The sequence below is a fragment of the Acipenser ruthenus genome, chromosome 3, assembly GCF_902713425.1.
Source record: "Acipenser ruthenus chromosome 3, fAciRut3.2 maternal haplotype, whole genome shotgun sequence".
Lineage (NCBI taxonomy): Eukaryota > Metazoa > Chordata > Actinopteri > Acipenseriformes > Acipenseridae > Acipenser > Acipenser ruthenus.
This window is the reverse complement of record NC_081191.1, coordinates 14288045-14314699: the sequence shown is the minus strand read 5'-3', so window position 1 is coordinate 14314699 and position 26655 is coordinate 14288045. Positions and strand designations below refer to the sequence as shown.

The 26655-nt window shown below is 38.5% G+C and overlaps 2 protein-coding genes across 3 annotated transcripts in view; one reads left to right on the top strand and one right to left on the bottom strand.

Moving 5' to 3' along the window:
* Positions 1-1667, bottom strand: part of LOC117394957 (N-terminal EF-hand calcium-binding protein 1-like) — a 64147-nt gene extending 62480 nt beyond the window's left edge. The window contains exon 1 of the mRNA XM_033993728.3: positions 1358-1667. Coding sequence (XP_033849619.1) covers positions 1358-1444 — 87 coding nt within the window. The 5' untranslated portion in view covers positions 1445-1667. The remainder of the gene's footprint in view (positions 1-1357) is intronic.
* A 13870-nt stretch (positions 1668-15537) lies between these two features.
* LOC117435518 (transmembrane protein 64-like) lies at positions 15538-22839 on the top strand. 2 transcript variants are annotated; one of them, XM_034058775.3, is made up of 4 exons: positions 15538-15987; positions 16323-17126; positions 20416-20571; positions 20772-22839. In XM_034058775.3, the coding sequence occupies exons 2-4, from the start codon at positions 16401-16403 to the stop codon at positions 20955-20957; spliced, it is 1068 nt and encodes a 355-aa protein (XP_033914666.1). In that variant the 5' UTR covers positions 15538-15987; positions 16323-16400; the 3' UTR covers positions 20958-22839. The 2 variants fall into 2 exon arrangements, with proteins under 2 accessions (XP_033914666.1, XP_033914665.1); XM_034058774.3 differs by having other exon boundaries at positions 15540-15941; positions 20772-22838.
* The last annotated feature ends 3816 nt before the right edge of the window (positions 22840-26655 follow it).

Here is a 26655-nt window from a genome sequence, read left to right as displayed (position 1 = left end):
TTCATTTCTGCAAATGGAATCCATGACATGTGTATTCTGTAACATATAAATGCTGCTTCTTCTTGCAAGCCAGTTTCAGCCATGGTGGGCAAGACAGGAGATCTAACAGACTAATAAAAGAATGATAGTAGGAGCTTGCTTAGTAGGTGTTTCTGCAAAAAACTTTGTATTTATGGGTCATTCTGGAGAAAAGATTTTTCCTTTTATAATGTAACAATGACAGTCCAAAATACAGGGTGAAAGCATCTCCAGGTGAGACGCATCCTATATTGCAGCGCACTATACACTGTAAATCTAAAATTAGGTAAAGCTGTATTGTTGACGGAAAAAAAAAAAATACTTGAAATGCTTATGAGAAGTCAGCTACAGATTTTCAACAATATTCTACGGGGACAAGGGGAAGACAATCACAATGGGATATGTAAATACTGCACATGTTTTGCCATGCCTGCTTTGAAACAAATTTAATACAGGACAGTATGATTTTGCCATTGTGATAAATTAATATTAAAAAATATGTTATTACCCAATGATAAATGAGTTGACTATGTGTTGAATTCTAGCATCTGACACTGGATGCCTTACACTTCAGTTTAAAGCAGTTTTTATATAACAAATAAACAAACGTGGGCTAGTAAGCCATGCACTATGTATTTTTGAATTGCTAAAGGCAAGCTTTTGTTCCTGGAATTACATTTTCAATTTATACAACAGTTTAATTTACATATTTAAGCTGTATGATATCGCCTCCTTGGCCACGCCATGTTCACAATGCATATCAATTTAAACACCCAGGTTATAGTGACATTTAACCAGTCTCTTTCGAAAATAATGACGTTGTACATCAGAAACAGCGACGCCCCTTCGACTAGCCCATCTGCCACTCAATTCGATTCTGTATAATTCAATCAACCAGTGCCACATTTCAAAATGCCGTTCAGTATAGCTCATACAAATAAGTCTAAAATTTATTTTACACATATATATATATATATATATATATATATATATATATATATATATATATATATATATAGTCTACGATACGACATAAACATTATTATTGTTATATATTTGACCACACGTGAAAATGCTCTTTAAAATCATGATAAAGGTATAGGGTTTTTTTTTGTTTGTTTGTTTGTTTTTCAGGCGAGTTTTTATCACTGGATTGTAACATATTCATTAATAAGTTATTAAGTCAAGCCACTTGTTAGTTTTTTTTTATTTATTTATTATTTAAAACATATATATTTAATAAGTTAGAATATGCCTATAATGATGCTCCTTGCCGTACTTGTTGCTTCCTTGCTTTGTATGTGCTACGTTAATAACGATTCAGTTTATGTTCACTTACATCGATAAAGATTGACATTCCTTTCTTCAGTTCCAGTGGCGAGCTTGCTTCGTTTGAAAATGATTTCACTTCTTCTGAGGAATCCATGTCTTCTACCAAAAAAAAGCTCTTTTATTGTACTTTTTTTTTTAAAAAAAAGATGAATAAATATTAATTTAGACGCTTGTGTCTACAACAACAACAACAACAACAAAGTATTTCTACAGCAGATCCGTATTACGGTAGTGACAATACGCCCGAGTGATGCTATGCCTTTGCTGCGCTTCTGTTCAGTGTGGTTTCTGCTGCTGTTTGTGTTAAGCTCTTTGCGCGATGCCAGTTGCTGAAGGCTCCAGCGACTCAGTTTCATCAACTCATTCACAAATACAGAATTTGGTCAGCCATATACAGTATTCAACAGGGAGACACACTCAGTTAAACAACTATTCAAATGGAGGAGCACGGACACTACATTGTTGTCAAAAGGAATATTGAAAACTATGATTTGTTGGACTTTTGAAATGTGGTCATTTGCTGAATATGGGTGGTTACTAACACTGTTGGCTTTACCAACATATTTCGCCATCAATAAGAACCGTATAGTTAATAAATAAAGAAATAACAAGTCCCATTTGTTTTTTGTAATGATGTCTAATTTGAATTCCACACGCACATTTGTAAACGGTTATGTGGTCAAGACATCCCTTAGAGAAAAGAGAAAAAAATTACATTGAAAAACATTATGACAAGTTGCAGTTATCTGTCTATTGCTATATATAATCCTCTGTATAACAAAAAAAAGATACTGTCATTAATCCCATACGTTTTTTTTAAAAGTGTATATACACAAAGCTTTGATACAAAAAGGGCACATAACACCCAAAACTAAAATATGGTAGTATGCCAGTATATAGGTATATATCATTTAACAAAGCCCATATTATATTGTATTTATTATACTCATATATTTAAGGGTTTAGGGTTTCAAAGACATTCTATAGAATTAATTTTAGTTTTTCACTCTCATGTTTACAACTATTTTGAGTGGTTCTTGTAACAATTACTGTGTCTATGTCCACTAATTTCTCCTGAGTTCAGGAGTTAGAAGCATGTATTATGAGATAGATCAGCCAGAGTGTCTGCATAGAGCCAGCATATGTGTATAACATGCAACTAAAACAGAAGTGTGCCTCTGGACTCATAGTTAAAGCACCTTAACACAAATGCGTCACAAATAAATAAATGAATAAAAAACACAGCATTAGAGTAACTGCAGTAAGACGCATTTTAAAAGTCTAATTTGATTCTGGTTTTATTCTTGATAATTAATAATTCTAGGATACCACTCTATCATGTGTACAATTAAGAAATATGTCACATAAAACATTTCTATGGGTGATCAAAACTCATAAAAGGAACAAGATCCTCTATCAACACATGTAAGCATGAACCACGCACAGCACATAGAGACCCCTGAGATTTTACTTCTGTCACTAATTTGCTATTGGCATTCATTAATCAGACAGCCTGGTGTACTTATGATATAGAGTATCCCTAGAGGAGACATCTAAAGGTCAGCTAGTCTAGGGAGTTCTACCATGTGAATTGACTAATTACTATCTCAGTCTGTGCTGGCTCGATAAATCCATCAAAATACCTTGTAATGCATCGTCCTAGAATGCTTCTACATTAGGTATTTGTCCCATTTTTATGAATGAAAATAATAACAAAGAAAAAATGGTTAAGAAGATTATTATCTTATAAAATCCTGTTGACAGTATTCATTATATCTCACCCGCAATTTCAGAGTCAACTCCTTTTTCTTTGTATTATCATCAAAAACTGTTTTTCTATAACATTTTTTAAAAAAAGAATTGATGCAAAAACTTGATAAGTCATAAACATTTGATTTTTTTAAAAGTTGTTTTGGTTCTTAAGAAGAAGCAAGTAAAAAAAATTAAATTGTGGGCTATCAAGTTTTTCCAGGACACCCCTCACTGTCAAAATTAAATCTATAGTACAATGTTTTGGAAGTTTGGTTCTTCGAGTGATTTGAATGGTTAAATATACCTTACATGTTGGCACAACTCATGACTCTTGGGTCAGTTAGCATATTACTTGTATACACAGTAATGTAAATCTGCTCCTGCAGGATTTAAACTGCTAAGATCTTCAAGACAATTAGAAGCTGCAATAGGTCCCTCTAGTGGTGGTATTGCAAAAATAAACAATTGAATTTCCAGTTGTTTCATTCTCTCGCCCTCACCTACCAGAGGCTCTTGCAAACTTTAATGTGAGTCCAGGTTGCACAGTGGCTGGGTTAATCACTCAGAAAACTAGTCAAGACTCTAAATAAAATGAAATCTGGGTATTTTATTGTACAGCCTGTCTGAGGTCATTAGCCTCCAAAATTAAGAATGCTACTCTACTCAAAGGTTTCAAGCAGTGATCCCTGAGTGTCGCCCTGGATAAGGGCGTCTGCTAAGAAATAAATAATAATAATAATAATAATAAAAGTGATGCCAAGGTTGCATTCTTCCAATGAATAAAACCATACAAATGAATGTGTTACTTCAAGGAGTGAGACTGCTAAATTGAGGTTAAAGTTTCTCAAATGAATGAATCTGCATATATGCATATATATATATATATATATATATATATATATATATATATATATATATATATATATATACAGACGTGCTCAAATTTGTTGGTACGCCTCCACAAAAAACAAACAATGCACAATTTTCTCTGAAATAACTTGAAACTGACAAAAGTAATTGGCATCCACCATTGTTTATTCCATATTTAATAGAAATCAGACTTTGCTTTTGATTTTTTATTCAACATAATATTGTAAATAAGAAAACAAAGGAAAATGGCATGGACAAAAATGATGGGACCGCTAACCTAATATTTTGTTGCACAACCTTTAGAGGCAATCACTGCAATCAAACATTTTCTGTAGCTCTCAATGAGACTTCTGCACCTGGTAACAGGTAGTTTGGCCCACTCTTCCTGAGCAAACTGCTCCAGCTGTCTCAGGTTTGATGAGTGCTTTCTCCAGACTGCAAGTTTCAGCTCTTTCCATAGATGTTCGATAGGATTCAGATCAGGACTCATAGAAGGCCACTTCAGAATAGTCCAATGTTTTGTTCTTATCCATTCTTGGGTGCTTTTAGCTGTGTGTTTTGGGTCATTATCCTGTTGGAGGACCCATGACCTGCGACTGAGACAGAGCTTTCTGACACTGGGCAGTACGTTTCGCTCCAGAATGCCTTGATAGTATTGAGATTTCATTGTGCCCTGCACAGATTCAAGGCACCCTGTGCCAGGTGCAGCAAAGCAGCCCCAAAACATAACTGAGCCTCCTCCATGTTTCACAGTAGGTATGGTGTTCTTTTCTTTGAAAGCTTCATTTTTTCGTCTGTGAACATAGAGCTGATGTGACTTGCCAAAAAGCTCCAGTTTTGACTCATCTGTCCAAAGGACATTCTCCCAGAAGGATTGTGGCTTGTCAATATGCATTTTAGCAAATTCCAGTCTGGCTTTTTTATGTTTTTCTTTCAAAACTGGAGTCCTCCTGGGTTTTCTTCCATGGAGCCCACTTTCGCTCAAAAAGCGACGGATGGTGCAATCAGAAACTGACGTACCTTCACCTTGGAGTTCAGCTTGTATCTCTTTGGCAGTTATCCTTGATTCTTTTTCTACCATTCGCACTATCCTTCTGTTCAATCTGGGGTCGATTTTCCTCTTGCAGCCACGCCCAGGGAGGTTGGCTACAGTTCCATGGACCTTAAACTTCTTAATAATATTTGCAACTGTTATCACAGGAACATCAAGCTGCTTGGAGATGGTCTTGTAGCCTTTACCTTTACCATGCTTGTCTATTATTTTCTTTCTGATCTCCTCAGACAACTCTCTCCTTTGCTTTCTCTGGTCCATGTTCAGTGTGGTGCACACAATGATACCAAACAGCACAGTGACTACTTTTCTCCATTTAAATAGGCTGAATGACTGATTACAAGATTGGAGACATGTGTGATACTAATTAAAGAAACTAATTAGTTTGAAATATCTCTATAATCCAATGATTTATTATCTTTTCTAAGGGGTACCAACAAATGTGTCCAGGCCATTTTAGAATATCTTTGTAGAATAAGCAATAATTCATCTCTTTTCACAGCTTCTTTGCTTTATTCTATGACATACCAAAGGCATGCAAGTATACATGATAAAATAGCTTTTAATTTCATCACTTTTCAGGAGGAATGAAGCATTATTTCAATGAGCTGTAAGGGTACCAACAAATTTGAGCACGTCTGTATATCTATATATATATATATATATATATATATATATATATATATATATATATATATATATAACTGGGTCTCAGCATTTCCCATTTTGGAATCATTTCAGGACATAAGGAACTAATAAAGCATTAAACTATGATAAGGTGAGGGAGAACTTAAATTAGCTTTTAATTTTCTAGTGGTCTGCTGGGCATTTGAAATTACTAAACAGTCAGTTTAGATTGAAACCAGGTTTGTCCAGTTATTTCACATGCAGCTGTTCTTAGATTTGAAAGGAAGCAAAGTTGTAGATTTGTTAAAGTATTTCAGAGAAAGTCAACGCATAACAGAACTATTTACAATCACAGACAAAAGTATTGGCACCCTACACTTAATATAAGATAATTCAAGAAAACATGTTAAATACCAGCACTTAATCAACAGTAGCCACTCATTAATATGACAAACATCAAAACACACAATTTTTTGTAGTTTAACAAACAATCTTTATAAAAGGTCTGTAAAAATGTAATACAACTAATTAAAACATATGTGAATTGATTGAAAACTATTACACAGTATTTAAGCTGCATTATAAAGTCAATTAAAAGAGGTAATTATTCCCAACATCTGTTCAAGAAGAACCTTTTGGCAAATTACGGGTACGGGTATGGGTACAGCATGTAGGAGAATCGTCCAAGCAGCTAAAAAAAATGCAAGATTAACAGCCAAGGACTTAAAGAAAGATTTAAAAGAATCAGGCATCACAGTGCATGAAAGAACTTTACAATGACATCTGAACACAGAAGAGTTGTATGCAGGTAGACCTCGCTGCAAACCACTTTTAAAGAAAATTCATAAAACAAATAGTCTAAAATTTCCCAAGAAATATGAACAGGAATCTGAAGCATTCTTCAACAGAATTCTCTGGTCCAATGAGACTAAAATATAACTTTTCCCCAAAAATGGACCACAGTATGTTTGGAGAATAAAATGGACAGCCTTCAATGAAGAAAACCTTGTTCCTACTGTTAAACATGGTGGTTCGATCATGATATTGGGATATTTTAGAAGTTCAGGGACTGGAGACATTCATGGGATTGAAGATCAAATGAATGCAGCCATGTATCAAAACATTCTACAAAGTACAATGATACCATTTTCTCATGGGCTGATTGGCCATCTCTGGAATTCTTGAAGAAAACAAAGATAAAGGTTCTGGAATGGCCTTCACAGTCACCAGATCTCAATCCAATAGACATTCTTTGGACTGATCTGAAAAAAGCTGCAACCAAGCATTGCGTAGCCAATCTGTCTGAGCTAAAGGAAATATGCAAAACAGAATGGGCTTAGATTTCACTAACAAGATATAGCATACTGGTTAAGAATTATCATAAATGTCTGAAAGCCATAACAAAGGCAAAAGGAGGACACATGAAATACTAAAGCAGGGGTGCCAATACTTTTGTCATAAACTAATACTTTAAAATAATTTGTTTGTTTTTCATAAAGATTATTTGTTAAATTGCTAGAAATTGTGTATTTAGCTTTTTATTTTATTAAAAAAGTGGTTAAAGTTTGCAAAATGTCTGTCCTTAATCTGTTCCCTTTAATTATGGTATAATAAGCATAGGGTGTCAATACTTTTTTCTGCAACTGTACTTATTATACTTACCATACACAGCACACTCGGTCGCAAACGACCACCTCCCCTCCCTAAAACACCAACCCCCTCCCCTCATGTCCATCTTTCCATGTGGACTTCCATGGGTGGGTTGAAGGGTGTGCTGGTCCCAACCCCGGTGCCTCCCCCGGAGACCGAAAATTAGCGACAGGGGACCCAGGGGACATGGACGGGGCCATCGGTGCAGCAGCTGGCAGAGGTGCGAGCCCCAGTGACCACGGAGCAACTTCTGTGGGGGATTCCAACAGCAAAACGCTGGCAGCGGAAATGGTGTGAGCGGCAATGCTGGCAGCGGTAAGGGGCACTCCAGCAGCTGTTCCTCCTCCTCCTCTTGGAGGGGGCAGTTGACCGTGAAGTACCCCAACTCCCCGCAGGCGAAGCACCAACTTGTGGCCTCGAGAGCTCTGAGGTAAGTGTCCCAGCTGCCCTCCTGACATGTAGCTGATAGGGGTTTGGGGCAATGCTGGCACCGGCGGATGTGCAGCTGGCAGGGGTGCAGGGTACTCTGGCAGTGGCAATGCTGGCAGCGGAAATGCTGGCATCAACGCAGGCCCATCTGCACGTGCAGCTGGAGACGGCTCCCCCTTTTTGGGCCCTCAGGCCGGCAGCTGTTCCTCATCCTCCTCTGGGAGGGGGCAGTTGATCACGAAGTACCCCCACTCCCCGCAAACAAGGCACCAACTTGAGGCCTTGCGAGTGCTGAGGTAGGTGTCCCAGATTACCTTCTCCTCTGGCACTCGGGCAGGCTGCTCTTCCTTCTCTGGCACTGGGGCAGGCCGCTCCTCCCTCTCTGGCATTCAGACAGGCAGCACCTCCCTCGCTTGCCCCCTGGGCTGGACACCTTCCACCCCTTTTTCCTTCTCAGGGCAGGTGGCGACTACCTCTCTAGCAGTGGAGACGGCAGTGGCTGTTGGGCTACCAGGCAAAACCAATCGGTTGCATCCCCAACATCACCCTTTCCGTAGGCCTCCATGATGCCGGGGTCTTCATATGGGCACTCTTCTCTATGGTGACCATGCTCCATACAAGCTCTGCAGGCAGAGCCTCTTCAACTTCCAACTGTCGTTGCTGTTCGTATCAGCCTTCCATTTATTTATTTTCTTTTTTCTTTGCAGTCCTGCTCTGAGTCTCTATGGGCGCTATCCCGCTACTGACACCGCATGTGCCAGGATAGAGTCATGGCCCAAGATGTTACTGGCAGGGAGAGAGACTCCGAAACAAGAAGCTGCAGTTTAAGCTCTATTGCGCACATTTATTAACAAGTACAGTAAACACTAAACAAAACACATGAACAAAATAAACAGGCACAAGAGCCAAAACAAAAGGTCTACACAAAAACTCATGGACATAAACACAGCACAGTACCAGAGCAACAAGCACCTTCACCAACACCGACATTAACCTCTCTAACACCCGTGATTCCCTTCTTCTACATCTGTGGCTGGAGCCTCATTATAATGTCATTTTAATGTTTGTTCCAGGCGTGGAACATCTAGAGGGGATTGGCTAATGCAACTTGGGTACAACTGACATCATCCCATGAGTCAAAATGCATGAAATTCAAGAGACAATTTGAAGAATCATCATTTTACTGAGACAGAAATACATTTATCTCTTGTAATCTCGTAGCAAGTCTTGTGTTAAGTAATGCTTATCACATGACTTCAGAGCAAATAACACAGAGTGAATTAAACTCCGGTATAGATTTAAAAATAAAAATCCAACTAAGGAAAAGGCCACATAGCCTCTCCACGTCACATCAGTGCTTCTCCATGACTGCCATTTACATTAATATCAATTTCTTCTCTGTATAATCTCAAAACATGTCATCTGTTTTATACTCGTGTGGCAGGATGGCTGAGTGGTGACGTCCCCAGACCAGGAAGCTGACAGAGAGACACAGGCAGGTACTTCAGGCTTGAAAGAACTGGTGCGTGTTTTTATTAAAAATAAAATAATTAAACAAAAACAACAACGCAAAAATAAAAGTTCAAACAAAACAAAGTCTCGAAGACATAAAAACAAAACAACACATAGGTCAGGCTGGGCAGTAGCAATAAAGATCTATGCGAAAAACTGTAAAACCTTATAAATACACACAAACATTTTAAAAAATTGTATTTTGTTTTATAATGAAACATTTAACATAGATTTATTTTATATTTACTGCAAAGGCTTAAGTGTAACCACAATACCAAAAATAATAAGTACAATTAAATTACAATTACATTGTTGTGCTCAGATTACAAAATCTTTTCCAAGGTGCTGGCAAATTGGCTACGGACACAAATAGGATCAGTGGTGCTGTTTTTAATAAGAGACCTTTTTAATGTGTCCAAACTTTTTAATATTGATATTGGCTTAATTTCAATTGACCAGGAAAAAGCTTTTGACAGAGTTGACCATGAGTATTTCCCTGTGCAGAGGGGGATACGGCAGGGCTGCTCCCTCTAAGGGATGCTCTACTCTCTCTCTATAGAGCCCTTCCTGCACCAGCTGAGGGAGAAGCTAACAGGGCTGGCTGTGCCAGCTGCACCCAACAGTGCCCTAATCAGGCTCTCTGCATATGCTGATGACCTTAATGTCTTTGTCACCAATGACAGGGACGTCACTGTGCTGCAGTCCTGCATTAAGAACTATGAAAAGGACACCTCAGCTCGGGTCAACTGGGCAAAAAGTGCAGCTATTCTGTCTGGTAGCTGGGAGGGAGCGACTCCCCCATCACTGCCCACAGCGCTGACCTGAGAAAACACTGGGGTTAAGATATTGGGAGTGTTTTTTGGAAAAGAAGCGTTCATGCAACATAACTGGGAGGGATTGCTGGATAAAGTGAAAAGGAGGCTGCAGAGCTGGTAGTGGCTCCTTTCATGACTCTCATTTAGAGGGAGGGTACTTCTTATTAACAATTTAGTGGCATCTATGCTCTGGCACAGGCTGGTGTGCCTGGACCCTCCCCTTGATCTGTTAAATGAGATTCAGAAGTGTCTGGTCCAGTTTTACTGGAGTGGGCATCACTGGCTGCGTCTAGCTGTCCTGTATCTCCTCCATGAGGATGGGGGGTAGGGACTGATTGATATCCCCAATAGGGTGGCAGTGTTCAGGCTGCAGGCTGCCGAGAAGTGCTCTATGCCCCAGAACTGAGCTGGAGAGGCCTGGCTCACTCACTCCTGCACAGAGCAGGAATGCTGGGGCTTGACAAGCACCTGTTTTTAATACCCCCTGAACAGCTCAATGATAGCGGGCTGGATAGTTTTTATAAAAACCTGCCTAATGCATAGAGGATTTAAAAAAAACACTACATCAGAGGAGTCGCTGTGCACAAAATGGGTTTTTGAAGAGCCCTGTTTTCTTCAGTGTTTTAAAAAGCAGGTTTTACTAAGCTTGGCCAGCTGATTTTAGTCTATATAAATGGAAAGCCAAAGCACTTAACATCAAATCAGTGCGGTTTGTAGAAAAGATCCTGATTGATTTTACTATGTAACACAATTTTTGTTCCTGGGTAGTAAGTGTTATTGCTTATGCCTCAAAAGTATAGAAAATGGCTATTATTTCCCACAAACTTTGCTTTTGTGACCAGGACAGTGATATTTTGAAATTTACCTATTTCCAATGAGAAAACGGGTGAATTTGTGTCTTTTCGTTCACATAAAGTCAGAAAAAAACAACATATGAATCCACTTTCAGCCCCTAAATGTAGTCTCCCATCATGTTCTCGTTATACTGTCCTTGGTAGCGGCGTTCAAAGTCCAGTATATCCAGGTGGAAGCGCTTGCCTTGCTCCTCCGAGTACGCTCCCATGTTCTCCTTGAATTTATCAAGATGAGCATCAAGGATATGGACTTTGAGGGACATCCTACAGCCCATTGTGCCGTAGTTCTTCACCAGAGTCTCAACCAGCTCCACATAGTTTTCGGCCTTGTGATTGCCCAGGAAGCCCCGAACCACTGCGACAAAGCTGTTCCAAGCCGCTTTCTCCTTACTAGTGAGCTTCTTGGGGAATTCATTGCACTCCAGGATCTTCTTTATCTGTGGTCCGACGAAGACACCGGCTTTGACCTTTGCCTCAGACAGCTTAGGGTAGAAGTCTTAAAGGTACTTGAAGGCTGCCGACTCCTTATCTAGAGCTCTGACAAATTGTTTCATAAGGCCCAATTTGATGTGCAGTGGTGGCATCAGCACCTTCCGGGGGTCCACCAGTGGCTCCCACTTGACGTTGTTCCTCCCCACAGAGAACTCGGTCCGCTGTGGCCAGTCCCGCCTGTGGTAGTGTGCCTTGGTGTCCCTGCTGTCCCAAAGGCAAAGATAGCAGGGAAACTTGGTAAAACCGCCTTGGAGACCCATCAGGAATGCCACCATTTTGAAGTCTCCTATGACCTCCCAGCCGTACTCATCATACTTCAAGGCGTCCAGCAAGGTATTGATGCTGTTGTAATCCTCTTTGTGGTGCACCGAGTGAGCCAGGGGAAGAGACGGGTACTTGTTACCATTATGTTACCATTATGGAGCAGCACGGCTTTGAGGCTCCTGGATGAGCTGTCAATGAAGAGGCGCCACTCATTCTGGTTACAGGCGATTCCGATTGCCTCGAACAGACTGGTCACATTGTGGCAGAAGCAGAGCCCATCTTGACGGGTGAAGAAGCTGGAAAAAGGTTGGTGACGCTTCCTCTGATCTGCGACTTGCACACTTTCATCCAGGATATACTGGACTTTGAACGCCGCTACCAAGGACATTATAACGAGAACATGATGGGAGACTACATTTGGGGGCTGATTCGTGAAAGTGATTTACAGTATAATCGTAAATCTCAAAAAACTACTCACTTCTAAATCTTTTGTAGTCATTTTTGTATTACTTTAGTATAAATACATGTTAATTTGGATTCATATGTTGTTTTTTTCTGACTTTATGTGAACGAAAAGACACAAATTTACCCGTTTTCTCATTGGAAATAGGTACATTTCAAAATATCACTGTCCTGGTCACAAAAGCAAAGTTTGTGGGGAATAATAGCCATTTTCTATACTTTTGAGGCATAAGTAATTAGGAAATAACACTTACTACCCAGGAACCAAAAAATAAATAAATTTTGTTACACGGTGTTTACAGACCTCTTTTATTCCAGCTATGTCCCAGTTTTTGACTAGTTTTGGTTCTGCTTGGTTCCAGAGCAGGAGCCCCTGTTCCCCACAGTGCTGGTCTCCCCCTCAGTGCCAGAGGAGGAAGAGTCACCTGGCAAAATACTGCTGTTGAAGAGTGGCAGAGGTGGCTTTCCATACGGCAGAGAAAAAGCAGCTGTATGAAATGTGCATTAAAAAGCGTCACTATAATCAGCTGAAGGACCTTGGGGACATTAAGTGGAGAGCTCACCTTAGTGCTTCTGACCATGAATCACCTGTCTGGAGAGTTTTATATAAACTACCCCTGCCCAAGCGCTCTGGAGACCTGCAGTGGAGAGTGCTGCATGGAATTATAGCTACAAACTGGTACTTGAGCCGTGTGGAGCTGGGGGTCAGTGATTAGCGCCCCTTCTGTACCGCAGTTTTCCATCTGTTTTCAGACTGTCCAAGGCTGCAGTCTTTTTTCTGTTTTTAGAAAGCCTGCTGGCTTCCTTGGGTATTGTTTTTAAGAAACAGCTCTTTATTTTTAACATTAAATATAGTTTTAAACAAAGAAACAGGTGCTCACTGGTCAACTTTGTACTGGGTCGGGCGAAACTGGCCATTTTAAAATCCCGAAAGAGCAAGATTTTAGCCACTGATTTGAGTAATGCTGTAAGTGTTTTTAGAATCCTGATGGTCTCCAGGATTAAGACTGATTTTTATTATTATCAAATGGTGCAGGACTTGGACAGTTTTAAAGACCGTTGGTGCATTGGATACTGGGTGTGCGATGTGAGCGAGGAAGGGGAGCTTATTGTGCTCCTATAAAGGTCAAAACAAAACAAAATGAAAAAAAGGGCTTTAAAGGTGACCTGAACGGACCATGACAGTGCTGCTACTGTTTTTGTTTGTTTTGAAATATTTACTAGATGTTATTTTTTGGATACAATACAGAGATTTTAAAATACTCCACAATAATACATTTAACAGCAGGGCTTTGCCCTGCTCCACTAATTACGTGCCGGGCTCTCCTCTGCCCTGCAACAACATCAATTTTAATATAATGCGCGAAATAGTAGAAGGGCTTTTTTTAAGTATAAGTGAAAGGAAATGGGAGATGAATTAAGAAGCTCTAAGTATGATTATATGTGATTATTATTTTTTTCATTATGTTTTTGTTTTCTGTCAACTCAACATTTTTTGACCAATGTTATATTGTTTTCAGTGCAAATAAATGATACATATTGCCTGGGAAATATTAGAAGGTCCAGATAGTTCTCTCTGCCTTGTTTCTTTGAAATTAGAAACTTGAGATTGGCTCTCTATTTCCTGTGAAGTTTGGTCAGTTTGGTCAGTTTGTGTAGTTGGAGCATTTGATGCTGTGGCAACAGCACCTTGTTCAGAATCCGATTGGGGGTGGGGCTTTAAAAAAGTCATGAATCAGGCGGTTCATTGTATATGACTTGTATGCAGTCTCATAGGTTATTCTGTCTTCCTCCCTCTGCTCACCTCTCTCTCCTGAGTTTCATCTCACCTATTTCTCTCCTCTGTACTACTCTGTAAATAAAAACATAAACACATCGGAACGTAAAGAAAATTTCACTGACATAAACACTACCATGAAATAAATAGGTGAAAGATTTAAAAACAAAATAATATCTAAAGTTATCGTGTCTTTTGAATACTGTATCTTTCAGGGAGCTACGTAATTACGTATTTTTCAAGAATGCATTTTAACAAATATTGTATTTCTAAAGTGCTTAAATGTACAGAACATTTAACGTAGAACGGTTAAAGTACTAAACGTGTTAAAATCAACATAATTATTTACTTATTAACCATGCTGACAGTTATTCCATATAAAACATAATGCAATCTAAATACTATTTCTACGGGAGCCCTTAAGAGCTTGCAGTTTGATGCCGTATTCAACATTCACTACCTTTCGTCAAATAACTTATCAAAACACACACCGACCCAGCAAGTCTGATTTCCAAGTTGTTTTTTTTTAAATAGCTGCATTCATAAACCATAAAACCCAACCTTTTTACACAAAAAAGTTAAACCGTTAAAACATGCTGCCCTCTCTTTCTTAATGAGAAAAAGTAAGTCTTTACATATGTGGAGGCTGTGTGGTCCAGTGGTTAAAGACACGGGCTTATAACTAGGAGGTTCAAGGTTCAAATCCCACCTCAGCCACTAATTCATTGTGTGATCCTGAGCAAGTTATTTAACCTCCTTGTGCTCCGTCTTTCGGGTGAGACGTAGTTAAGTGACTCTGCAGCTAATGCATAGTTCACACACCCAAATCTCTATAAGGCGCCTACTAAATAAACAAATAATAAAAGAATTAACTATGCAAATTTATTTTTACGCTGCTTTGATAGAATAAGTTTCGTGAAGAAAAGGGTTGAGTTCTATAATACCGGTACTTTTAATTCTGATTAGTTCATTAATTCGTCTAAATTCTGATCCAAAGCATTTTATCAGCACATTTCCATGTGCATACACTTACAGCCATTAATACATATACTGTATATAACAGGGGGGTTCTTAAGGTTTATTTATTGTTAAGTGGATTTTTTTTTAATTTCATCGAGGTATCAAACTGACTGCAAATTAATCACGTTACATATATTTTAACATGAAATTCGTAAACAGTTGTTTATACGAGAACATAACACAGATCAATAAAATAAGGAAAAACATTATATATACAAACAGGTATTAAACAGTTTGTTTAATATTATAGGCACCTTTTTTTAACGGTTACCTCCGACGATCTTTCCAGGTGGGTTTTATCTGGGCAGGGTGTTTAGCTTCAACCTGACTAAGTCGCTTCGAATTGTTCGTATTCTTACTGTGATTGGCTGCAACGACAACACCGGTAGCCAGAGATTGGATAATGGTGTTAGGTAACTGAAGGCATTGTGGGATATGTAGTTGTTACTGAAAGTTTTAGAGGAGGCGGAAGGGGAGGCAGCCACCCCTCCCCTCGCCTCTTTGTCAGCTAACGCTCCTCTGTGTTTTTCAGCCCCGGCTGCTCCAGCGCAGTACCTGAGAAGCTGCGCGACTGTGCAGCCGCCGAAGTCCGTGGTTGCGTGACCTGGTGACGTCTTTTCCGGATGAGGTCACGAAGATTTGTATTAGGATCGTAGCAACCTTGATCACGTGATAGGCGTTCTACAACAAAATTTTAGGTCACGCGGTGTTTTCGGGATTCTGGGAACAAACATTTTACTCAGGTTGTGTCACTGTACTGTAATAGCCAAACAAAAAAGGACAAGAAGTTTTGATTTGTACTGTTAATTACTAAAGGGGTTTAAAAGGCGTCACATCAGACAACTGAGAAGACTGAACATAGCAACATACCAATGTACTGACAGATATAAATTCAAGAAAGAAAAGAACCTACGCAGACTGAACAACGTACTTTGAAGCATTAAAAAAAAGCCATTAACCAGAACTTCAGAAGTTGGACTGAATTGCCACATCAACAGCTGCTGTGCATGTGCAGCGTGAGTGTTTTTCTCTCTGCAGATTATATTTATGTTTGGCATTTAGGTGGGTATGTTTTAAAAACTCGTTTTGACATGGGCTGTACAAGGAAAATATGCCATCCACAGAATGTAATCAATTCTCTGAACTCAATAGTGAGTTATTAACCTGGACAAAAACAGACGTTGGATAATTTTACATTACAGGAAACAGAGTAACGGATTAATGTATTGACCACCGATTTATTTATATCTGCTGAGGTTCTCTTAAATTAAAAAGGATGTACCATACACTTACGCTAACTCTACTCTACAGTTACTGTCAAGTTGACACTGTTTTTATGTTGGCGGTCTATAGTCGTAATATGTCATCTGCTCTTTTTTATTTCTTTTTATCCGCAGCATAGGAAAAGTAAATGCATAACAAGTCTTGTATTTGGTATCAGAAGCTCGGACATTCTCAGAAGGCGATACCATTTAATGATGTGGAGCACGGCGGGAGGAGCAACTTTGCAGGTTTTTGTTAAAGCCCTGAAACATACAGCATCTAAAAGTCACCTACAACTAAACCGATGGTTACAACGACCAGCCCCGGATTCGACGGACAGCGGTAAAATGGACATTGTGATCTGCAACACGTATGAAGAAAGGAACACGGGCAATAGTAGTGGTAGTTCTATAGAATCAGCAATGCAGAACGAAGCTAACGAAGCCGGGGTTTCCTTTATAGGAGAGAACAGGTATCCTCGCTATGTTCCTACCTGTTGCTGCAAAAGCGCCCTACTGGGCTGTATTCTAGCAGCTGTTTGTTTCTCATCTGTAGCACTGGTGCGCCAGTATCTCAAGGACTTGCTTCTTTGGGTGGAGAGTTTAGACAGCCTTGTCGGGGCTTTGCTTTGCATCGTGGGATTGATCGTTGTGTCCTTTCCCTGTGGATGGGGGTACATATTACTCAATGTGGCTGCTGGCTATTTGTATGGTTTTGTGTTGGGCATGGGGCTGGTGATGGTTGGGGTTTTGATTGGGACTTTTATTGCCCACGTTGTTTGCAAGAGACTACTGACAGAGTGGGTTTTAATCAAGATTGAGAGCAGCGAGCAGCTGAGTGCTGTTATCAGAGTGGTAGAAGGAGGGAGTGGACTTAAAGTTGTTGCCTTAGCAAGACTCACGCCAATACCCTTTGGACTACAAAATGCAGTGTTTTCAGTAAGTATAACATGATTCATATGGCATGATCTACCTTTCTACACATCAAACTCACCATTTAACCATTAACATATAGAGACTGATAGTGCTGCTAGATAGCTGCTGTTTATAACTGTAATGGAAATCCTCTCCAGATTTGTATCGCTAGATTTTCTCTTCACATTTTCAGTTTATTTAAAGTATTTACTCGGTAAGAGTACACCATATGTGGCAGCAGTGTAGAGTAGTGGTTAGGGCTCTGGACTCTTGACCAGAGGGTCATGGGTTCAATCCCCAGTGGGGGACACTGCTGCTGTACCCTTGAGTAAGGTACTTTACCTAGATTGCTCCAGTAAAAACCCAACTGAATAAATGGGTAATTCTATGTAAAAATAATGAGATATCTTGTAACAATTGTGATTGCCCCCTCCCTCCTCTGCAGGTAGGTTCACACAGGTCACAGCGAGAATGGTTAGAAACACATACAGGCAGGTTGCCTGAGCGCCCTGGGCAAACGGAACAACAACACTCACACATATACACTAAAGTTGTGTGCCCTAATTGATCAGATTTGTAAAGCTTTTATGTAATCCCTTACTCGACTTTGATCCCTATTTATTGAATTTTTTTTTATAGCTGTTGCCACCTCTGTAAGCAATCTACAGTACATGCAACAAGAAGAAACAGCGAGTAGGTTCACATAGATATTATGTAATATGGCAATCAGCTATTTCTAACAAGCTAAGCAAAGTACATTTTTAGTCTAGAAAAGTTTCATGAACATCAGGATTTATGAAAACATTTGACTTTATAAGCATTGGCAGTTCCATAAAAAAAAAGTCAACCCACAATACAGGATTATGAATGCCTCAAACCTATGTTATATTAAGTCATTTTTAAAGCTTATGTTCTCACCTTTTTGTACAACGCAACAACCTAGATTTTTAAAATCATTTTCATACTCAAAATATGTCATTAATGATTTCTGAAAGTTCTTGTTTCTTAATTCCCTCCCCCCCCCTCCATTTTACTTCTAAACAACCACAATGAACCAACTTTTGGTCACAAATTACAGATATACTAATAAAGCTGTTATGTACTGATTTGAAACTTTATCCTAAGCAGAGGCATGCCACATCAGTTATGTAACCAGCTACTTCAGTAATGGGGTTTTTTTAGGTGTAGACCTCCAAGCATTGCCGCAATTTCAATTAATCCTCAGATACACCATTAATTGTCCAGAAGCAATCAAGTTCAATAATTTTTTTCAGATGCAGCAGTTGAATAATTAAAATAAAATCCTTATTAACTGTTGAATTGGTTCTCAGTTTACAAATTTGCCAATGGACATAGTTTGGAGTGTTTCAATAAATAAATGTATTGCAGCTTGACATTTTATTGTGCTGCATATTTATTTTAAATCAGGTAGGAAAGGTAAAAACCTTCAATCTCTTTCAAAATATATGTAGTTGACATACATGACAAAATCAATCAAATTATAAGGTTTCTGTAGAATAACATGATCAGTAAGTCCACTTTAAGACCTAATTCAAAGGTATAGAGGTTAATTAAATACAATTGTGTACCTTCATTTCAAGTGATGTACTATTACATTCCACCTCCAGCTTTGTCTTTCTTACACTTTGTAGAAGGGACTCCATATTTCCATATGGGGAATTAACCCAATACTTACATTTGGTACAGCAGACACTTCAGGATAGCTGAGTAGATTGTGTGGTGGCATTTAACAATTGAAATGAAAATAGAGAAAACATACTCTCAGAAACAGTGAATGGTTTACTCGTTAAACTGTGTTGGCTCTTTAAAAATGTCTACTGTTGTGAGCGGCTAAACCAGATCAAATGTTCACCCATATATTTACACAATGCTATAATAAAGATTGCTTGAATTAGGTATTGTATTTGATATGATGGACTATAGATTAAACTGACTGATTCTAGTTGAGTTCAAAAGCAGACTATGGAAAGAGGCAAGTTAAGGCATACAGTCGCACAGGTATTTGCATACCTTTTATATTCAGAATACTCAATATTCTCAATGGAGAGTATGTGAATACTTTGTCTAAGTATAGTAAACAAACTAATTTGCTTTCTACACTTCTAACAGTATTTTGAATACTGTTTATTAATTTGCTGGCCAGGCAACTGTCAGACCTATGCCTTAGGCCATAGTTCCCAAGAGTGGAGAGTTGCTGAAATTAAACAAAATGGGCACTACACTGTAAAACACTGCCCTTGTTAGATTTTTAGTGACCTTGATGCAAAGAGTTAGAATATTAAGTTCTCCTGCAGTGTTCCACTGTTTCAGTAATTGGGTTACAGCATATGGCAGTGAGTATGCCCATGAATAAAAGAATGGTAATTTGCAATGAAAGTAGGGATTCAGAATACTAAGTGACATCTCATACAAGGCAGAAATATATGTAAAAGTTTCAGACTTAGAAAACACTTATTTTTACAGTTCTGCTTAAAAAAATGTCTAACTTGCTATTGTATTGCTTTCACAGATGTACTGTAAAATTGTGTGATACTGAAGCATAATAAGTATGGGAATAATATTAGTGTCGGTTTGCAAAAAGTAAATGCATCCAATAACAATGGACGCATGAATAATTTTCTTATGAGCTTGCAATGACATTGCCAAACTATTAGTGATATTTTTGGAGGACATACTCAGTGTTAAAAATGTTAATGAAGCATGCAATACCCTAACTAAAAAAAAAAAAAAGGAAAGACAAAAAAAGTAGGCTACAGCATACTGTATTGTGGATAGTCTCCTATTTTAAGAGTAGCCATCTTATGACTTAAATTACTACTTACACGTACTGAGAATTTCAACTTGCTTTTTTGTTGTTGATAATATTAAAGATGTGTTACAAAGGTGTATAAGAATGTTAGAATTAAAATAAAATTAAAAGAAATTGGTATAGAAGTCCACCACCCTATTTTATTTACATTTTAAGTAACCTGGCAGAGGTGAAAGGCATAAAAGATTAGTGAGCTAACCCTGAAATTATTAACAACTCATAATTCTGTTTCCACATCAGGCATACATGAAAATTGTATTTGTATTCCATTGTATTTGTTTGTCACAGAATGAAACATGGTGATCAGATTGTAGTGTGCTTAACTTGGATTACTCCATTGGACAGACATTACAGTTTTTTTTTTTTTTAAACCAGCCAGTTTAGTTTAAGAAATGCAACTGCTCTTGTGTTTCATATGTGCAGTTTTATTTAATTATCAGTTAGTTTATGTTGATATCAGTGTTCTAATGTTATTTATAACAGCTCACAGATGTACCCTTGCCAAACTATCTTGTGGCTTCTTCAGTTGGACTTCTCCCAACCCAGCTGTTAAACTCTTATCTGGGGACGACATTGCGAACCATGGAGGATGTCATTGCACAACAAAGCGTCAGTGGATATTTTATTTTCAGTTTCCAGGTAAGCATTTAACATTCTGCTTCAGTACTCTGAACATTTGTTACTTCTATGGCAAAAGAAAAGTAAAAAATGTAGTAATATTCTCCTAGGAAAATGTCACTGTAAAATGAAATGTATAAATACACACTATTTCCTTTTGTGTGCAGTAAATACATTGGTATAAAAAAAAATGTCCTGTTTTTTTTTTTTTCTTTCAACAGATAATTTTAAGTATAGGTCTGATGTTTTATGTTGTACACCGGGCACAAGTTGAACTGAATGCTGCTATTGTAGCCTGCCAAATGGAATTGAAGACTTCATATATCAATGGCAGTACACCAGATCTAAGTGGTTCATCTTACTGCAGTAAAAGGACATCAGCATTGGGAGGAATTAATGTGGTTTAAACTTCACGCAAATTATACAACTAGCTGCTTCGTTTTTTTAGTGACGTGTGACAGCGACAACACTAATGTTTATAGCCAAAAGTTCTTGCATACAGTTGTCACCTTTATTGTATAGATCTGAATTTTCTTTTTTAATACATTGTTATTAAATGGGGCCAACAGTTATTAAGGGTAGGCACATGATCTAAAAATGTTATGTTTTCAATTTTGTTTCAGCCGTGACCCAACAATACTGAGAGAGAGAAATTGTTGTATGCTAAATTTACTTTAGTGACTTATTTTGTTGCTGTGATATATATTTGTATTCATGATTATTCAACCTAAAGTTAGCCAACCACTTGAATGTACACATGGGTATTTGTTTTACCATTGCCCCATTATATATTTTTTATTATTTAATGGCTACATGTTTATAAAAGCTGAGGTGCAGATGTATAACAAACAAACATTAGGTCATAGTCTTGTTTTTCTAAGGCTTGATGTTTGTGTATTTAGTAATAAAATGAACCAAATACGAGAAATGAGGGGGTTATGTGCTAGGTTTTTTTTTTTTTTTTTTTTAATTGGTTTCGGTTCCTTTAGGAAATTAGAATTTATGTAACCATACATAATTAGAAGCACTCTTCCATTGGAAGCTGTTATTAGCTATAAACCCTGTGCTTTAAGTAACGCAGTAGCTCAGAGTGATACTTTTTCCACTCACTCGGATCACTGATGAAATCGGCTCTGTATCTCTGAGCTGCTTGAGAGGAGCAGAACTGAGCATGCCATTAAGTGGCTTCTTTCACTGAGCTGCTCTGAGCATCTCAGTTACTTAACTCACCCACTGTTGCATTGGAATGTTCTCTACAATCTGATTGTTCTAACTTGTCTTGGCCATTGCTGCCCTTGCCAGTTCAGGGCTTTTAGGTTAAGCGGTGTGCATTTCGAATTTAGCAATCTTATTAACTTCTATCAATGTACATGATGTGTAAGTGCCAACATTCCCTAATATTAGTTAAATGTATACAGTTAACCTGCTGCTGCCTGTGTTAAATGCACACTATGTATTACAAAGTATATTCAAATTAAGTCCGTGCTTAACATTTGCTGTTCTCCAGGTCTGTTGTCTGGTTTTCTTTTTGCTGCTGAGTAAAGCAAAAAAAAAAAGTTAGGCTTTCTTTTTTTTATTATTGTTCCTTCAAAGTGCGAAAACCTATGCTTAGCCTATGTTGAGAGCCCAGCTCTTGGTTTTATAAGCTTAAATCATGTTTTAGTTTATGCAACAATCTTAAGTGCATTTTAAAATTCTGATTTTTTTTGTAACAAACAGAACAATTTTGCAGTGTGTAAATTGGTATTATAACAATGCTTGTTCAGTGTTATATTCATGAAAAATGGGCTTAAATGTAAAATCACTGTTTATTCCATTGTGGAATTCAAAACAATTGTTAGAATAAAGTGAAAAAGAAAGTCAGACAGTTGGGTGGTCAGAGCCTAATATTAACCAATACAACTTTTTGGCTTTCAAAACACTTGCATTTTCAGTTGTTGAAAGCTCACCGCTAGTGAATATATCACCTGTTTGGTGAGATTCAGCACATTCCAGATCAACCCACCTGAGGAATGAGACAAAGGCCAAAAAAAGGTACTGTCTAAGCTATAAAATGCCATGTTCATTGTGGCCTAGAAATACAAAAAAGGTGTTTTCTGTAATTGGTTAGGTGTTACTGGGTTTGCATTTTTACCTATGACGCTACTACATATTCCAGCATTTTATTTAACTGTGTACACCATTACACCAAAACGTTGGCATCAAAAGAGGGTGCCATGTGCCCAAAAAATTGATGTCTCCAATTTTAAGCACAACTAACAAGAGGGAAAATAAAATAAAAAAATACCTGGTGTTACCTGTTCCCGCCACTTTTGGGAAATTGCTCTTTCACTGGAAAATCAAACCATGAAAAAGGAAAACAAAAAGCTTAAAATATACAGTAATTATATCAATGGTATTACAGCAAAGTACTTGCAGCAGTACAAGTAGCCACCTAGATGTTAAATGGTCCTTCTCACTTCATCAACTGCATGAACATTTCACAGCTGATCGTGCTGCTGAATACAGTACATTCTTCAAAAAGAATCGACCTTGCACTTTTCTAATGTGCTACTGTTTACATAATTTATAATACAGCACAACAGCTATACACAATACAATATTCATATGGTAATATATAATCAATGATATGTCTTTGTATCAGATGGAAATGGCATCACATTAAAAGTAGCTGTACTGTTTAACTTTAATTCTTAAGTGTATATTATAACAAATATTATGATATGTTATATATGAGTGTGTGCTGTGTAGTAAGGTCGAAGCTGATTTTCACCCACTCCAGGTCACAGCATACAGTAATGGATATCAGTGGGTACTGTAAAGCACACTATATGCTATTCTATACAATTGTACATATGATGCAGTATGATGCTAGTCCTTTCATTTCAGCCAGCACTGAAAAAGGATTAGAGCTCTGTTCAAAACAATGCTCTCCTGTATGAAACAAAATGAAAACCCAGACGGTACAATACAATACATGAAATGTGGTGCTTTGCAGTTATTTATGCTTCCTCTAACTGAAAGCAGAAAACCTTATACATGGTTCTACCAATTCAATGTGTTAAATATGGCAAAAGCTAAGTGATTGTTGCTTGACAAATTGGCAAAATCCCTTAGACTGACTTTAGTGTGCCGATGTCTGCAGGAAAATCAGTGAGAAATTTAAGGAGAGAAGGAAACAAAAAAAGACTGGACATTAAGGTAAATCAATGGATAAGCAATTATAGAGAAAAACATCTAAATTGTAAAAAAGAAATGTCAAAAGAGAGCTAGCCAGGTACTGTGTACTGTAATAAAAAATGGGAACAAATACCTAGACACCTCTATTGCAAGACAGGTCTTTAAACTGCTGACTATCTTCATACTGTTTACACGTAACACACTTTAACCTGGGTGGTCTTGTTTTGGCTGGACATAGGATCACCATGGAGACAAGATAAGGCCATTAGCAGTTAACAGCAAAAGCAGCTTTTTTAGTCGATTCCAATTAGTAAACATTGGTGCCGGTTTTTAATTAAATGCAGTTAAATTCTTCATTACAATTGCTAATGGTGTGTCAGTATTAAATACAAGTTAAGGTTAGTTAGTCGAGGTATACACAAATGTGTCTAGTTTGTTTATGCACATATTTGTCTTTTTGTGTGTGGGCTGAAAGCCAATCACAGAACTGATGATTGTTGACGTTTTTTCTTTTTTTTTTTTGTAAAGAAATAGTTAAATACGTCATGAGTTACCTCATGTACATTGAAGAGTGCTATTTGTATAATTGTCCAGTTTAAGTCGCAGTACCAGTAGTCTTGTTATTCACAATGGAGGACAGACTTAATTATTCTTAATTCTAAACAAACACAGGGAAAACTGTGATAATGGAGCATGAGTTTATATGCCACAAAGTGCTGAAAACAAAATACAAAATTAAATCGATGTTGACAGAATAAACGTACAGAGCTAGCTCAAATTGTCAGTGTATAATCCAGCAGATAACGGTTCTTCAGTATGAGTATATTGATGTATAAAACCGAGGTCCTCTTGTAAGTGACTCTGCAGCAGTAGTGATGCGTAGTTTATTTAATTCATTCATTCATTCATTCATTCATTGCATTTATATAGCGCTTTTTTTACAAAAGTACCGCAAAGCACTATACAGTACATAAAAGAAAAAAATAACAAACCACAATACATGTGTATAGCACGTCACACATACAACTGCCACAATCAGACCATTTAAACAACAGTATACGCTTAATACAACAGCAGAAATTTTAAAGATACATTAACACCCACTAAGACAATGTATGAATGGACACAATATGGAATTCTTTCTGATTCAATATAGTGATGTATGTATCTGTGTGCACAATATGGAATTATTATTATTATTATTATTATTATTTATTTCTTAGCAGACGCCCTTATCCAGGGCGACTTCCAATCGTAAGCAAATACATTTCAAGTGTTACAATACAAGTAATACAATAAGAGCAAGAAATACAATAACTTTTGTTCAAGCAAAGTACAAGTGTGACAAACCACAATTCAATAATACAGCAGATAATAGTGATAGTTACATCAGGATGTGATTAAATACAAAGTACTACAGGTTAAACACTTGGCAGATTACAGTATTCTGAAGTACAGGATTAAATGCAGTAAAATAGGGGGCAGGTAAGAGCAAAATGAAGCACATTTAAATGAAGGGTGATAGTGTCCCAGGATACAAACAGAGGAGTTCTACAGGTGCTGTTTGAAGAGGTGAGTCTTAAGGAGGCATCGGAATGTGGTCAGGGACTGGGCAGTCCTGACATCTGTAGGAAGGTCATTCCACCACTGCGGAGCAAGGGTGGAGAAGGAGCAGGCTCTGGAGGCAGGGGAGCGTAGGGGAGGTAGAGCTAGTCTTCTAGTGCAGGCGGAGCGGAGAGGTCGAGTGGGGGTGTAGGGAGAGATGAGGGTCTGGAGGTAGCTGGGTGCACTCTGGTCAAGGCATCTGTAGGCTAGTACAAGAGTCTTGAACTGGATGCGAGCGGTGATCGGGAGCCAGTGGAGCGAGCGGAGTAGTGGAGTAGCGTGGGCGAAGCGAGGCAGAGAGAACACCAGGCGGGCAGCAGAGTTCTGGATGAGCTGGATTGGACGGGTGGCGGACGCAGGGAGGCCAGCCAGGAGGGAGTTGCAGTAGTCTAGGTGGGAGAGTACCAGGGCCTGGACCAGGAGCTGGGTAGCATAGTTCGTGAGGAAGGGTCGGATTCTTCGGATGTTGCTCAGGAAGAATCGGCAAGTGCGTGCTAGTGGAGATGTGCTGGGAATAAGAGAGGCAGGGGTCCAGGGTGACTCCAAGGTTCTTAGCTGAGGAAGAGGGAGAGAGTGTTGTAGATTCCAGAGGAACAGAGATAGAGAGATCAGAGGAGGGGGAGGAGGAGGAGGAGGAGGGAAAGAAAAGGAGGTCAGATTTAGAGAGGTTGAGTTTGAGGTGATGCGAGTGCATCCAGGATGAAATAGCAGACAGACAGGTAGAGATACGGGAGGAGATGGTGGAGTCAGAGGTGGGGAAGGAGAGGAAAATCTGAGCATCATCAGCATAGAAATGGTATGAGAAACCATAGGATGCGATGAGGGGGCCCAGGGAGCGGGTGTAGAGAGAGAACAGGAGAGGACCCAAGACTGACCCTTGGGGGACTCCAGTTAAGAGAGGGTGAGGTGTGGAGGTTGCTCCACGCCAGGTTACCTGGTAAGTGCGGTTGGAGAGGTAGGAGGAGAACCAGGCCAGAGCAGTGCCAGAGATCCCCAGGTCAGCAAGAGATGATGGTAGAATAGAGTGATCAGCAGTGTCAAAGGCAGCAGAGAGGTCGAGGAGAATTAGAACAGAGGAGAGAGAGGCAGCTCGGGCACACTTAAGTGAGTTGGTGACAGACAGGAGGGCGGTTAAATTAAATTAATAAATTAATGTTAAATTAATATTTAATAAATATGGAATATCTGGTTTCTTGCTAAATGTTAACCAAATGTCGATTGAAAATGTAATTGCATATCACGTCCATTTATATTACGTTTTGTTACTGTTGAAAATATATAATAATTTCTGATTGTTTACATGTTTCTAATTGAAAATAC